The sequence below is a fragment of the Natrix helvetica genome (genome assembly GCF_964273705.1).
Source record: "Natrix helvetica genome assembly, chromosome: 1".
NCBI classification, from domain to species: Eukaryota; Metazoa; Chordata; class Lepidosauria; order Squamata; family Natricidae; genus Natrix; species Natrix helvetica.
The window spans coordinates 188,630,799-188,646,506 of record NC_138548.1 but is presented as its reverse complement, the minus strand read 5'-3'; the positions used below and the strand labels follow the sequence as shown (position 1 = coordinate 188,646,506).

At 41.2% G+C, this 15,708-nt stretch overlaps 1 protein-coding gene across 1 annotated transcript in view; it reads left to right on the top strand.

The window, feature by feature from the left end:
• The window catches only part of ABCA12 (ATP binding cassette subfamily A member 12), a 179,608-nt gene that overhangs the window by 30,767 nt on the left and 133,133 nt on the right, over positions 1–15,708 (top strand). The window contains exons 3-4 of the mRNA XM_081957386.1: positions 9,556–9,700; positions 14,396–14,484. Of these exons, the coding sequence (XP_081813512.1) occupies positions 9,556–9,700; positions 14,396–14,484 (234 nt within the window). The remainder of the gene's footprint in view (positions 1–9,555; positions 9,701–14,395; positions 14,485–15,708) is intronic.

Sequence of the window (15,708 nt, the reverse complement as noted above, 5' to 3'; positions counted from 1 at the left end):
TCTTTGCATTTATTTGTTTGGGGATTGTCACAAAGGTTGAATTTAGCCAATCATTTGGTATCTTTCCTGTTTCATACAGGTGAATCTCGAAAAATTAGAATATCATACAAAAGTTCATTTATTTCAGTAATGCAACTTAAAAGGTGAAACTAATATATGAGATAGACTCATTACATGCATAGCAAGTTAGTTCAAGCCGTGATTTGTCATAATTGTGATGATTATGTCTTATAGCTCATGAAAACTCCAAATCCACAATCTCAGAAAATTAGAATATTGTGAAAAGGTGCAATATTCTAGGCTCAAAGTGTCCCAATCTAATCAGCTAATTAAACCATAACACCTGCAAAGGGTTCCTGAGCCTTTAAATGGTCTCTCAGTCTGGTTCAGTAGGAATCACAATCATGAGAAAGACTGCTGACCTGACAGTTGTGCAGAAAACCATCATTGACACCCTCCGTAAGGCGGGAAAGCCTCAAAAGGTAATTGCAAAAGAAGTTGGATGTTCCAAAAGTGCTGTATCAAAGCACATTAATAGAAAGCTATGTGGAAAGGAAAAGTGTGGAAGAAAAAGGTGCACAAGCAGCAGGGATGACCGCAGCCTGGAGAGGATTGTCAGGAAAAGGCCATTCAAAAGTGTTAGGGACTTTCACTAGGAGTCGACTGAGGCTGGAGTCAGTGCATCAAGAGCCACCACACACAGACGGATCCTGGACATGGGCTTCAAATGTTGTATTCCTCTTGTAAAGCCGCTCCTGAACAACAAACGACATCAGAAGCGTGCTACCTGGGCTAAAGAAAAACAGAACTGGTCTGTTGCTCAGTGGTCCAAAGTCCTCTTTTCTGATGAGAGCAACTTTTGCATCTCATTTGGAAACCAAGGACCCAGAATATGGAGGAAGAATGGAGAGGCAGACACTGCAAGATGCTTGAAGTCCAGTATGAAGTTTCCACAGTCTGTGTTGATTTGGGGAGCCATGTCATCTGCTGTTGTTGGTCCACTGTGCTTCATTAAGTCCAGGGTCAACGCAGCCATCTACCAGGATATTTTGGAGTACTTCATGCTTCTTTCCGCAGATGAGCTTTATGGGGATGCTGACTTCATTTTCCAGCAGGACTTGGCACGTGCCCAGACTGCCAAAAGCACCAAAATCTGGTTCAATGACCGTGGGATTACTGTGCATGATTGGCCAGCAAACTCGCCTGACCTGAACTCCATAGAGAATCTATGGGGCATTGCCAAGAGAAAGATGAGAGACATGAAACCGAACAATGCAGAAGAGCTGAAGGCCGCTATTGAAGCAAACTGATCTTCCATAACACCTCAGGAGTGCCACAGGCTGATAGCTTCCATGCCACACCGCATTGAGGCAGTAATTGCTGCAAAAGGGGTCCAAACCAAGTACTGAATACATATGCATGTTTATACTTTTCAGAGGTCCGATATTGTTCTATGTACAATCCTTGCTTTATTGATTGCACATAATATTCTAATTTTCTGAGATGGTGGATTTGGGGTTTTCATGAGCTGTACGCCATAATCATCACAATTATGACAAATCACGGCTTGAACTATCTTGCTTTGCATGTAATGAGCCTATATTTGCATGTAATGAGTCTATATTAGTTTCACCTTTTAAGTTGCATTACTGAAATAAATGAACTTTTGCACGATATTCTAATTTTTCGAGTTTCACCTGTATATTCTATTGAAGAGCTGCAGTAAAATTTTCTTCCCATTGTCTTCCAGCAATTTTGAAATTTCTACTGAGATATCATTAGATCCTGTGGCTTTTCTTGTTTTTGCTATTTTTATTGTGTGTTCAACTTCCTCCATAATGATGCTTGGTCCAGTTGTTATAGTTTCCATATCAATATCATCCCTAGTGTCCTCAAAAAGTTCTTCAATATATTCCTTCCATCTTTTTAGTTTTTCATCCTCATCCAAGAAATAGATGAAAAAAACAACACTTAAAACACCTTTTTTGACTTGCTATATCTGTGCTTGAATAGTCATGCTGTTATAAAATGCAAGGCATTATCTTCTTCAAAAGCAAGTGCTAATAAATCCTGGGAATCAGTGCGTGTGGTCCAGTGGTAGGATTTAACCTTTTTTTTTACTACCGGTTCTTGGTGGGCGTGACATGGTGGGTGTGACATGACTTGGTAGGCGTGACATGACTTGGTAGGCATGGCAGGGGAAATATACTGTAAACTCTCTATTCCCTCCCCACTCCAGGGAAGGTTATTGCAAAATCCCCATTTCCTCCCAATCAGCTGGGACTTGGGATGGGGGCAGGGCCAGTCAGAGGTGGTATTTACCGGTTCTCCAAAGTACTCAAAATTTCCACTACTGGTTCTCCAGAACTGGTCAGAACCTACTGAATACCACCTCTGTTTTGGTCCTAATAAGTAGCTTCTCCATTGCTGTTCTTGCTATGATTCAATCTGTCTCTTTCCTTTTTCTCTCCTGAAGCCCAATGCAATCTGAATGACCCTGCTGTTTCAGCAAGAGGCTGGGGCAGCAGCACATCACTCCAGCCCTCTTCCAGTGTCCTGCATCTAAACATTACAGCCTCCAGAACTTTAATTTTGATGGGAGCCTGTTTTCTATCACTGAATATCCTGGACATGCATCCTATTATCTCTTCAATTTTCTTTTAGTGACACAATCTGTTTTTTGGGTTGTTGGATTTTTTTGCTATTCTTTTGTTTATTCTTATCTTTTTTCTCAGAAAGCAGATCCCAATAAATGAATATCTACTGCTTCTAGGCCCATCGCAGAAAACAAGCTTTCTCACTCCAAAGCACAGGTGGGCTGCTCCTGGTTCAGCCCAGATCAGCTGAACCGGTAGTGGCAGTGGTGGGAGGCTCCGCCCACCCGCCCAGAGACTTCTGTGCATGCCCAGAAGCATCGCACATGCACAAGCATGAGTGAAGCAGTAGCACTGGGATTTGAAACCCACCTCTGCTCCAAAAGTCGTTTGGTTTATTTCATGTGGCAGAAACCTTTTCTCAAGTGCTTACCAATATCACTACCTCCCAGTCTGGGAAGAATAATAAATTCATAGGGGCCTTCTCTGTGAAAAAAACAATCAAAGTCCAGATTCACCCCAGTAAGTACTCTTGCCAAAATCATTGCAGCCGCTTGTATAAAGACATAAAATCAGGAAAAGACGAGTTCTAGTCAGTGGTGGGATTCAAATAATTTAACAACCGGTTCTCTCCCCTAATGATTTCTTCCAACAACCAGTTCACCAAACTGATCAGAAATTTAACAACCGGTTCTCCCAAAGTGGTGTCAACTGGCTGAATCCCACCACTGGTTCTAGTCCTGCCTTAGTTATAAAAAACCACTGGGTGACTTTGGACCAGTTCCTCTCCCTTAGATCATTCCACCTCATAGGATTCTTGTTGTGGAGAAAATAGGTGTGTTGATATCTTTGCATCTATGCTTATATATTCCTTGAGTTGTACATGAAAAAAAATGAAAAAATGTAGGATAAGAATAAAAATAGCAATTCCTATTTTTCTGACCTGTTGCTGAGGCATTTTTTGAAAGATTGAAAGCACTGAACCAGATATACCACTCCTCCAATTCCAACATGGAGCCTTATGTCTAAGACATTTTGTAGCCTATAACCACATGCACTTTCCACCTTTTGAATGATCGGCTTTGTAATGGTCACCATTTGAATTACTTGAGTACTTGAGTACTTGAGTACTATCTGTTCCATTCAATTATATTATTTATATGAATGGATGGCCACCCTCTGGTGCATCAAGTTCTACCAGGTATATGTGTTTACTTTACTTTGGTTCTCTACCTCCCACAGGAGCTTATAAATGAATGCCATCCGACATAAAGCCATTGTCAAATGAACCAATTTTGTACTTTTCCCCTTCTTTCTCACAGCCATTCTTAAATCCAAAGGATAAACTCAAACTCTATTGCTTTTTCTTAGTTTCTTTGCCTCTTTCAAGACATTCTTATCATCTTTATTCAAGTTCATTTATTTCTGTGAAGTAATTCCAGTAAATCTCTTCTATTTCATTCTAAAAGAATAGTTCACATTGCTGTTCGCATTCATTATTTGCATGTGCTTTTTGATTTTTAAATGATTGTTCAACTCCACTTTAAAACCAGTATTTCCAGCTCTTCATTGTAAGTTGTAATATTTACGTCCAACTTAAAGTCCATTTCGGTTGTTTTAGGAGTAATGTTGCCTTCAGTAGCAACTTTTAGCTCCAGTAAAGAGTTAAAAAGCTTAAGCATTCACACACCTGAAGATCAAACATTTCCTTTAAAGTAGCAATTATGTGTTTTAGTAATCAATCTTCAAAGTCTTGGTTTGCATTGAAATGTAAACCAAACAGATTTTTCCATGAGAGGATCTTTCCAATTAGTTTCAGAAATTTTCTTTAAATCAGTTTCACAAAGCCTTAACATTTAAACTCTTTAAAAACAACTCTAAAGTTATTCCTTGCTGCATATTGCAGAAATTTACTAACAATAAAAAGTAAAGTTCACACAAAGCAGAAAAGATGTTTCCTTTCTTTTTAAATGGATTGAAGGGACATTCACCCAGAAATGTGTAGGTTTGCATTTCTTAAAGTTTTTCGATCTTAAATGGACAGTACAAAAAACAAACTCCAAAGTATTTAAAAAGTTGGAGTTCATGAAAAGGCTGCCTTTATAGCTCAGAGTACTCTGGAACCCACAATTCCTAGCTGATCACAAACAGCTGAAAAATGACAGATGACAGTTTCTGCCATCTACTAACAAACATCAATTGCTAAGGAGTACATATGGGCAATCTCCATACTTCTTTTTAGTCCAGAATTTTGGCAATCTAGATCTCATATACAGCTGCTTTTTCAGCTGTAATGCTCTTGCAATCTGTGCAGGGTAAAGAAAAAAGTATTATTTTGTCTTGCCTTACCAGAAATAATAAGAATTACTCCATTTCAGAGAGACATTTCTTTGCATTTTAGGGCAGTGTGTTTCCAAATAGTTAGTCAACCATTTGCCTGAAATGGAATAGGTGTCAGGCCTGCAGCCATCTTTTCTTTTGGGTCTTTGGCCTGCCACACTTTCTATTATTCTGCTATGCATTTTCTATTGTGGGAAGATGGGAGGGGGGATTGTAAGGAGTCACATACTATGTAGTCATAACAAAATTCTTTCTAGACAGCCAAGGTCATCCTTTGTCTCTGCACCTCTGCACCTGACCAGAATCGGGTGGGTGGAACTGCCAGCATGGCAGTGGGAGATTGGACCATGTGATGGACTTCTGGGTGAGGGGGCAAGATCTTGAACTTTCAACTGGGTGGGGAAAACTGGGAAACTTTCAGATTCGGGTTTTCCCAGATGTGCAACATGGCTCTCTTAATAAATTGAAACTTTGAGCAATACTTTGCCTTGGACTCTGATTTACTTTTGGATGCTATTTGGAACCCTGACAATAGGTTCCCCTGCTTGAGCAAGGGATTAGACTAGAAGACCTTCAAGGTCCCTTCCAACTCAGTTATTCTGTTATTCTGCAATGATCTCTTTTAGCAGCTTGAAAGTAGCCTCAGTCCTTTTCCAGTTAAGAGGTGCTCTACCAGATTATTTTTCTATTGATAGCTATAATGAGACATAATTCCCTCTGTTGGAGCCCAATGAAGTTAGAATCTCACTTTCTATTTTTTTGAAGAAAAAAGTATTTAGTGGAACAGAACCACTATACATATGTGTTCTGACCCCCCTCTTCCCCCGCCAACACAGACACACTCCAAGCCAAAGATACTTCACGAGGTTTATTGTACAGACAGACAGATCCTTGGCAGCAATCCAACACGACTAGACTTTCAGAACCCTCCGGCACTGATACGCAATAACAGCTATCCAGCCTGCCACGCTCACAAGACTGTACTTCCACAATAGTTCCTGCATTGACTTCTGCAAAAAGGCGTCTCCACAATCAGTCCTTTTATAGTCTAATTATAGAGGAGAGGAGTCTAATTATCAGCAGCTGAGTGCAATTACCTCCGGTAACTGCGCAATTGTTCCTGATGCTGATTAGCGCACTGGTAGCGAGCATTCAAGAACTCCCTGCTGATGTCTGACTCGCTGTCCCATGACTCCTCCCCATTGCTCCAAGGCATGACATCAGGAGCACCCTCCCTTTGGCTTTCACCACTGCTCCATGCCTCAGGCGCCTCTTGGTGGCCGACCAGCTTCTCTGATCCCTGCTTGGAGTCAGAACCCTGCCCAGGGTCTTCCGTATCCTTCAGAGCCAACTCATAGGGACCCTCGCTGTCGGAGTCTGGTGGCAGCTCCAATGGCTCCTGCTGGGCCACAACACATATGGATGAGAATTTATTTATTTAGTGTATGGCAAATACATGGACTTATAGTAGTTCAAATGTTAATGTCCAGTCCACCCAGCCATTCAAGGACAGGGTGGTCTATGTTGAAAAATCAGACATTGGGCCAGTGTATGCTCTTGATGGACATTCGGACACAATATAGTGGATATTTTGTCAAGGAGCACCACAGTCACACTGAGGGATAGAGACAAGACCCTGCTTAAACAATTGGTCCTGGCAGATACCATGTTAGGTATGGATCCTGTTCAGAGTTGACCAATGCTGGCAAGGAAGGTCAAAACCTGTCATAGGGTCATCTATGTAACTGCCTGTATCTGGGCGTTCAGTGGTCCACTTGGCTTTCCACTGTGTGTTGACGTCAAAGTTGCCATGCCATCCATTGGCATTTATTTAGAGAGCCAGGAGTTCTATAAAGATGTCTGGCTGCCAACTGTCATTAACTGCCAATGCTTCAATATAGTCTAGCTGCCACTTGCTGCTAATTGTTTAGTTCACACTACCGTGCTATCCAGGGTACACCACGAGGAGGCAAACTAGCAACTCACCCCATGGATGAGAAATAAGAGAATAACAGAATAATAGAGTTGGAAGGGACCTTGGAGGTCTTCTAATCCAACCCCATACTCAAGCAGGAGACCCTATACCATTCCAGACAAGTGGCTGTCCAGTCTTTTTTTAAAAAAGCCTCCAGTGAGGGAGCACCTAGAACTTCTTAAGATAAGCCATCCCACTGGTTAATTGTTCTCACTATCAGGAAATTTCTCCTTCGCTTTAGGTTGCTTCTCCTCTTGGTTAGTGTCCTGATAGGAATCTATGGGGACATGACATGTTACCCCCCTCCCAGGAGGAAGTAATTTGTACTCATACATTTGATATTTCTTGCCTAAGTGTAAAACCTTCCCTTTCTCTACATTGAATTTCATTTTGTTAGTGAAGCCCGTGTTCATGTCTGTTGAGATCCATCTCGATCTTGAGCCTATCTTTTGGGAGGTTAGCTATTCCTGCCAGTTTAGTGTCATCTGCAAATTTGATAAGTCCCCCTTCTATCCCCTCATCTAAATTGTTTAAGAAGTTGTTGAAGAATACTGGGCCTAAATTCGACAAAGTAGAATTTAGTAGAAAAAAAGTAGAATTTGGCAAAGTTAAAGATGCTGGGTGTTAGATATTAACTCTGTCTGCTATAGTTTCCAACAAGGTCCTCTGTTCAGGCGAGAACAGAGATTGAATCCTATTGGCTAAGAGGTCTGACAGCTCCCTATAAAAGGGCTGCTGTCAGACCAAGAAGCCTGTATCTGCCTCCTCACTACCCAATCTAACACTTACATTTAACAAAGTAGGCCAAACCTACCTCTTGGTAAGTTAGAAAAATGTGGGATAGAGAGCATCCACCAGATGGATTTGTAACTGGCTGACAAATCATACTCAATAAGTAGTCCTCAATGGTAATACATCTACATGGAGGGAAGTAAGCAGTGGGGTTCCACAAGGTTCCGTCTTAGGCCCAGTACTCTTCAATATCTTCATAAATGAATTAGATGAGGGAATAGAAGGGGAACTCATACATTTGTAGATGACACTAAGCTGGCAGAAATAGCAAACACTCCAGAAGACAAGCTCAGGATCCGAAAAGAACTATGGGCCCTAAGTATTTGCAAATCTGTTGCTTAACTATCTTTTCCAGGACCTTCCCAGGAAAGAAATCAGGCTGATTGGGCTGTAGTTTCCTGGATCTGATTGTTTTTCTCCTTTTTTGAAGATGGGAACCACATTAGCTCTTTTCTAGTTCTCTGGTATTTCCCTGGTGCTCCAGGATCTTTGAAAGATAAAGTTCAATGGTTCCAAGATTATGCTCGCCAGCTCTTAGAGAAGTCTGGGATGTAATCTGTCAGCTGTTGGTGATTTGAACTCATCTATAGCAGACATGTATTCTCTTACCATTTTCTTGCATTGTATTTCTAGTCTGTGTTTTATGGTTATGTTTTTGGTGGGTTGCACTTTTCTATTTTACTTGAGCCCCCCTGTTTTACTTCAGTTCATCTCTAGTAGTCCCTACCTCTTATGCCTATTAAATATAATGTTGTTTTAACTGTTACAATCTATATTTCCATTTACCGTTTTATGTATTTTAGATTAACTGCTGTTTTCCATATTATTACTGTTGCAAATTCTATGTCATCTGTTTTTAAAGAGATGTCCAAGAAAAATATTAAAACTGGAATGTATTTAAGCATTTGAAACTTAGTAATAAAATAGTTGTTGCTGTGGCTTTTTAAAATGTAAGTCTATTTCACACATGTTTAAACTGCAACTCATCCATTCCCTATTTTTCTTCTATTAAACCAGGTATGACAAACAAACATTGATGGCAGAAAAAAAAGGGGGGGCAAAAGAAATAGAGTCAATATCTGTTTTCATACTCATTATTATAGTTAAATTATACCACTGTATCTTGACATATGTATGTTTCAAATCAATAAATGCTTAATAATAGTGATGAGGATTCTGGATTTAGAGCAGATTCACTGAAATAAACAAGGATTCTGTTAATCATATCTGGTTTAGTGCAAATAGTTGCAGGTAGTACTGATTTAGCCACCGCCTTGTTTACTGACTATTCATAGTTACAACAGTGAAGAAAAAGTAATTTACAATCAATCCTCATATTTATGACTTTTACAGATCTGTAAAGCAAAGGAAAGCTGAAGATAGATCAAAAGCACAGTGGCAATTTCACTTAGCAACCACATTATTAACAACTGAGTTGCTGGTCGCTATATTTCAGGGGATCCATTGTAAATACTGGAGGAAACCTATGAATTTTAATGAAGTTGGATTAATTTTAATTTAGTTAATTTAATCAATGTAAATTAATAGCATTATTGATTATTTATGTGCACCTAATAGTCCATGTTTGCACTAGAATTATTTGTGGCAGGAATCCAAGGTGAGAAATACCTTTGCACCAGCAGGTCAGTTTTCCTGTAAATTTCATTTCTATACAGAACAAGTCTTTGTTTTTTTTTAAAAGTGTTCTTCATTTGTACCATTTCTTTTTGTGCATGGTTCTATTTCTTTTTGCCAGCAACCTTTCCATATTAAAAAACAAAGGCAAAGCAAACTACAGATAAATATTTTTTCACTTATTCCGATGATTGTATTATTTTATTTCATTCTTTTCAGGTTACCTGGCCCCTCGGAATCTTCCCAGCACAGGTTTCTTGCCATTTCTCCAAACTGTGCTTTGCAGTTCTGATGCCACATGCAAAAGTACACCATATACTCCTGAAGATCTTTTGCCCAAATTGAATATTTCACTCAAAAGCAGGTAAAAAAAGTTGCTTGGCTTCCTATGTGTGTGCTATATTGTATATGATCATGCTAATTAAAATGCAGGAGACCACTGGCTTGGTCCCCATTGAGAGAATCATCATTTCTTGGATGTTTAACCTCAGATTCACATGTTCTTTTCTAAGAGGAGAAATTCACTTCCTGGAGGAGCATTCAGTTACATGAGCTCTTTCAGAAGTAGTCCCTATCAAAGAAATCTGGACCATGATTTTTGTGGTCCACGTTCTCTTGAAAGCACAGAGCAGCTTGAAACCAGGCAGAAGGGAAACCAGAAGGGAATCCCACTAAGGATTTGATCCCTTTAAAACTTTGTTGAGATTTGAAATATGTTAATATGGACTACTCTTCCACAGTAGTGAAATAGGGATTAATGTTGGATGTGCATAGCTAATACAATACTGACTGAGCACATAGTTGTGTGTATGAGTGCATTCTGATGCAAAAGGGGCTTATTCTGCCATTTCCTTGACACGGAATATTGGGAAATTCAGGATAACAGAATACTAGAGTTGGAAGGGATCTTGGGAGCCTTCTAGTCCAACCCCTTGCTCAAACAAGAGATCTTATACAATTTCAGACAAGTGGCTGTCCAGTCTCTTCTTAAAAGCCCCCAGTGATGGAGCACCCACAACTTCAGAAGGCAAGCCATTACACTGATTAATTGATGTCACTGTTAGGAAATTTATCCTTAGTACTAGGTTGTTTCTCTCATTTCTTGTCTTACCTTCTGGTGCTATGGAAAATAGGTTGACCGCTTCTTCTTTGTGGCAGCCCCTCAAATATTGGAACACTAATGTTGTATATTAAGAATGGTGGCTGACAGACTGAGGTGACACAGATCTTAAATGCTAACAAGGTTTATTTCAATGCTAACATAGCATAGCTAACAGGTGGCTGCTCAGCTAACAACAACAGCTAAGGCAATTCCATCTTTTATACCCAGCTGCCAGACAACCAGCCAATCACAACATGTCTTTATTTCTTCAGCTCCTACTAGGGGAGTAGACCAAAGGCAAGACAGGACACAACACTCCTTACCACCTAGTCTACGCATGCGTAGTCTTTAAGGTAGGCAGGGCGGCGCCAGGCTCGCCCTGATCTTCGTAGTTCGGTGCAGGCCATAGGACTGGAAGGTATACTTGCTGGGGCTTCTGGAATGTCTGGAGACTGCGCCCTTCCATTGACTTGAATTGCTGGCACTGGAACAAAGCTTGGTTCTCTAGGTAAGTCCTCTCTTTGCTAGCGTTGAAGGTGGTAGCGTCATGTCCTGGTTCTATGTCATTCTCGGCTGGTGTACTGGTGAGTGGCGGATTTGACCTGGCCTCGTCCAGTTGTTGGTACGGCATAGCTTCCCGGCACCCTCTAAGCTGGTCTATGTGGTGCCACCATACCTGGTCATCATATAATTCAACTTTGTATGAATGGGGCTCAGTCACCTCTATTATCTTTCCAGGCAGCCATAGCAGATGGCCTGCGAAGTTCCGTGGATAGACTAAGTCCCCATTGCTAAAACCTCAGGCCTTTCTTGACTCTAAGGGCTTCTCCAGTGAATAGCCTGGGTCCAATCTGTCCAGGGTTGTTCTCAGCTTACGGCCCATTAGGAGTTTTGCAGGGCTCCAGTTAGTTTCTGGACAGGGGGTAGCATGTTGGATAAGCAAGTATTTGGCTACTTTAATTCACCAATCCCCCAGGCCCATTCTAGCCAAGGCCTCCTTGGCAGAGCACACTGTTCTCTTGGCCAGGCCATTGCTAGAGGGGTGGAAAGGAGCCGTTAGAGCATGTCGGATCCCGAAGTCCTTTGTAGAATGCAATGTAACATTAGCAGCTGTTGGGGGCAGGGCATGTCATTGATGAGAAGGACAGTGTGGGCTGGTGCAGGGTCCTCAATGGTGTCTGGTAATAGGCAGCAGCTCAAGGCATCAGCATGGCTTAGATTTTTGTCAGGACGGTGTACCAGGTTATATGTGTAGGCTGCAAGGAAGACAATCCACCTGGTGATTCTGGGAGACATCATAGGGGGTGTTTGATGGTCCCCAGCTAAGAGCCCTAAAAGGGCTTGTGGTCAGTGATGAGCTCAAAATTATGTCCATAGAGATACTTGTGGAAGCACTTGTTACCAGCCACGCCTGCCAAGGCTTCCTTATCAATCTGACTATAACCTCTTTCAGTTTAAACATAGTTTGTGAGAAGAAAGCTATAGGTATTTCTAGTCCATTTGATAATTTGTGGCTTACTACTGTGCCTACTCTATATGGAGAAGCATCACAGGCTAACACTAAAAGCAGTTTCTCATCATATTGGATGAGCACGCTTTGCAATGTCAGGAGGCTTTTGACAGCTCGGAAAGAGGAGTCTTCTCTTTTGCCCCAATTCCAGTGTGCTTTTGAATCTAGTAGTCTATGTAAGGGCTCAGCTACTGAGACTTTATGAGGCAGGAAGATACTGTAAAAATTGAGGAGTCCTAGGAAGGCTTCTAATTCTGTCTTACTTGTAGGGACTGGTGGATTTTGAATTGCTTGAATTTTAGCCAATGTACGGTGACGACCTGAGGCATCTATTAAGTACCCTAACAATTCTTCTCTGGGGACTGGTATGTGGCACTTTTCCTTTTTAAATTTGAGCCCTGCCTCCTGGAGTTTCTGAAGGAGTCCTCTCAGGCATTCCCACAGTTCAGTGTGATTTGCTGCAGATATGAGGATGTCATCAAAGTAAGGGACAATGGGACAATGGGACAATGCCTGGTAAGGGACAATGCCTGGTATGTACACGACCTCGGTGACGTGTACATATCTCTCTGTTCTGATTCGCCTGACACAATGTCCTCTAGGGGGTGTGTCTCAGGCTGTGAAGAAGAAGGCAAGATGGCGTCCTCAGATATTTTGGAAATGGGGAAACCCCTCCTATTTGCCTCTAGCCTGGCATAAAGTCTTTTGGTTTGAGAAAGCTGATCTTCAAACAATTCTATTTTATTACAATAGTTTTCCATGTCTTGCTCAGGGCTTTCTGCATGGGAGTGATTTTCCTCTGCCGGCTGTTGCTGCGAGAGGTTTGGCCAGACATCAATTGTTTCATAATCTCTAAGAGTTTGGGAGTGAATTTGCTCTGGCAGCGTGGAACGCTTTGGTTTAGCCCCGAGCATTTCATAATCTCTTGGAGATATTTGGGGACATGCATAATCAGGAGGGAATGTAACTAACCTCGGTCCATTTCCTTCGGCTCCTGGAGCAGTCCCATCTGCTCTGCGAGATGTTCCTCCCATGGCAGATTCTCCTCTTAGCCCGGCTGTTGAAGAAGTTCGGAGATTTGGAAGCCAGCTTGAAAAATCTTGCATCTCTGTGTCAGAGGGGAGGGACCCCTCAGAACGTGCTTCATTTCTGCCTTTTTTCTTTTTCTTCTTCGGCATGGTTAGAAAGCTGATTTTAAGCGTACCTCAGTAGCTATAGACCATTCTTTCTAATTAGCCTGGTCGCCTTATCTCTTGAAGATAACTAGGAAGGAAAAAGCCATAAATTATGACCATCCTTCTGCTGCCATTTATTGTCAGGGGAAATTTCACCCTGAGCTAATGAGGTGTAGACCGTCGGCTTTCCTAAAAAGCATATCTTCAGAAAAAGCGAAAATAAGACCCGATAACATGTTCTAATTAAAAACAAAACTTTAATATGAAAATAAAATGAAAACAAATCTATCTAATTGTTACATTTTGGCAAGAGCAATCGTCGTCCACCTTCTTGGCAGAAGAACAGAAGATCAAAAGTACAGAAGTCTCTGGAATGTGTGTGAGCAGGCGCAGTACATCACTTGCTGATAAGGCCTATGACCTGTGCAGTAAATTTTCAGCTCGGCTAGCAAACAGTTAACGCAGTGACACACCCACCTCCACCTCACCTCATGGCCGCAGCACTGGAACATCACTTGGCCTCTTGCTCCATTGCATCTGTGAGCAAGCAGAAAAAGTGGGCTGGTGGCCACCCAGGGTCCTGTTGGATTGGGCTGCCAGGTGAGGCAGGTGTTGGGGCATAGGTAGCCTGGCTGCAGGGCCCTGAGATAAGCTGGTGTGGGGTGAATGGGGTAGCTCCCCCCCACCTCATGGTGGTGGCACTGGGGCATGGCATGGCCTCCTACCCCATAGCAAGCAAGCAGAAGAAGTGGACCTCCCGTACATGGGGAAAAAGACATACCCAAAAATAAGCCCTAGTACTTATTTTGGGCCCCAAAGGAAAATAAAACCCGGTCTTATTTTCGGGAAAACACAGGTACTATGTTGAATGCTATATTTTTTTCATATTCATGTTTAAAATATTATTTGTTACCTGAAGCTTATCATTATATGAAATATTAGAAAATATTGTAGAATATACACATTTGCAATTTGTTAATTTTATTAAGATCACTAAAATAATTCTTGCAAACAGTGGAAAGATCCTAAATATACGTCCATGTGGTCACCAATAGTCAACACCAATTTGATGGCACATTATCTAGCTGATTGTCTGTCTATCTATCAATCTAACATCTATCTCATCAATATAGTTTGTATTTCAATAAAAATCATTTTATTATTAATATGCTACACACACACACACACACACAAATGCATGCACACACACACACAGTAGGAAATTAAATACAAAGTACAATATAAGTTTCTTCTTGCTTCTTTTCTTAACAGAAGACAGAGAAGGTCTACTAACCAAGCAGAGGAGAGCAACCCATCATCCCAAAGTGCTGATGTCCTCCAAAACAGGAATAGTCTGTTGCGTAAGTTATTTAATTCAATATCATTCATAAATGATAATGGATGAAGAGTTCTGTGTAGGTAAACTTTTGTAAGTTTCTGTAATAAAATAAGAACAGTTGATTTTAATAATTATATCAGCACAATAATAGATTGGATCATGTGCAAAAACTTCATTTAATAAATGACAATTTAGGAACAGGGAAATCCAAGGAGACAGAGTGATGTGATGAGATGTGTGGCAAACAAAATAGCAAGGTTCCGACTAATGAACCCAAGCAAATCAGAACTCTGAGACTGGAATCTTTCTCAAAGGGCTTCTTTATTGGATACATCATATTAGCATGGTCAAATGTAAAACCAACTCTAAATCTTTCCCATAGTTTCAGTATTAATAAAATAGGAAATAATTCCCTCCCCAATTGTCACAAGTCATATTGGCCAATTAGGTTAATTGGCAGGTTTTCTAGGCACTCCTCCCTGATTTTATCACCTGTGGAAATGACCTTGGTTCTCACGAGAAAGCTCTGTGTTGTGTCTAGCAATGCATTCCATCCACCTTCACCCCTCCCCATACTGTGTGGCAACTGAGGAACAGGAAAATAGCCTCTGACAGGTTCATTTCAAAGTTGACAGTCAGCTCTCCCTTATTGAGTAAGAAATACCTGGAAGATATCAAGTACAGGAAGATTAACTTTCTATTAACCAACCCTCCCATCACCCGGCAGTTCCTTTGGCTTCTGGGGATTCTTCTCATAGAACTTCCTCTCTGGTCTTAGTCCCTACTGTTCACCCAGGTAGCTTCTGACAGGGGGTAACCCTTCCATTGCACTAAGTATTGCAGTTTCCCATTATATAACCTAGAATCTAGCATTTTTCGTACTTCATAATGAGTTTCCCCTTCCACTATGATAGGGCCTGGGGCTACCCAGGCTATTGGTCTCAACTCTGACCCTATTACTGGCTTCAATAAACTACTGTGAAAGACCGGATGTACTTTCCCCAACAAGTATGGGAGCTTCAGCTCTACTGTGACTGAATTGATGATCTTTACAATGGGGAAAGGTCCTATAAATTTAGGGCCCAATTTTTTACAATTTCAGTTTCAGGTATTTGGTAGAGAGGTAGAGAGGCTATGTGAAATGGCCTTTGGGGGAAGATTGCTTTTTGCCTGCTTGTTGTTGGTTTTTTGGTCTCTCCATAGCTTTTGTTAGTGCTTGTTTCATATTTCCCCAAGCATCCTGCAA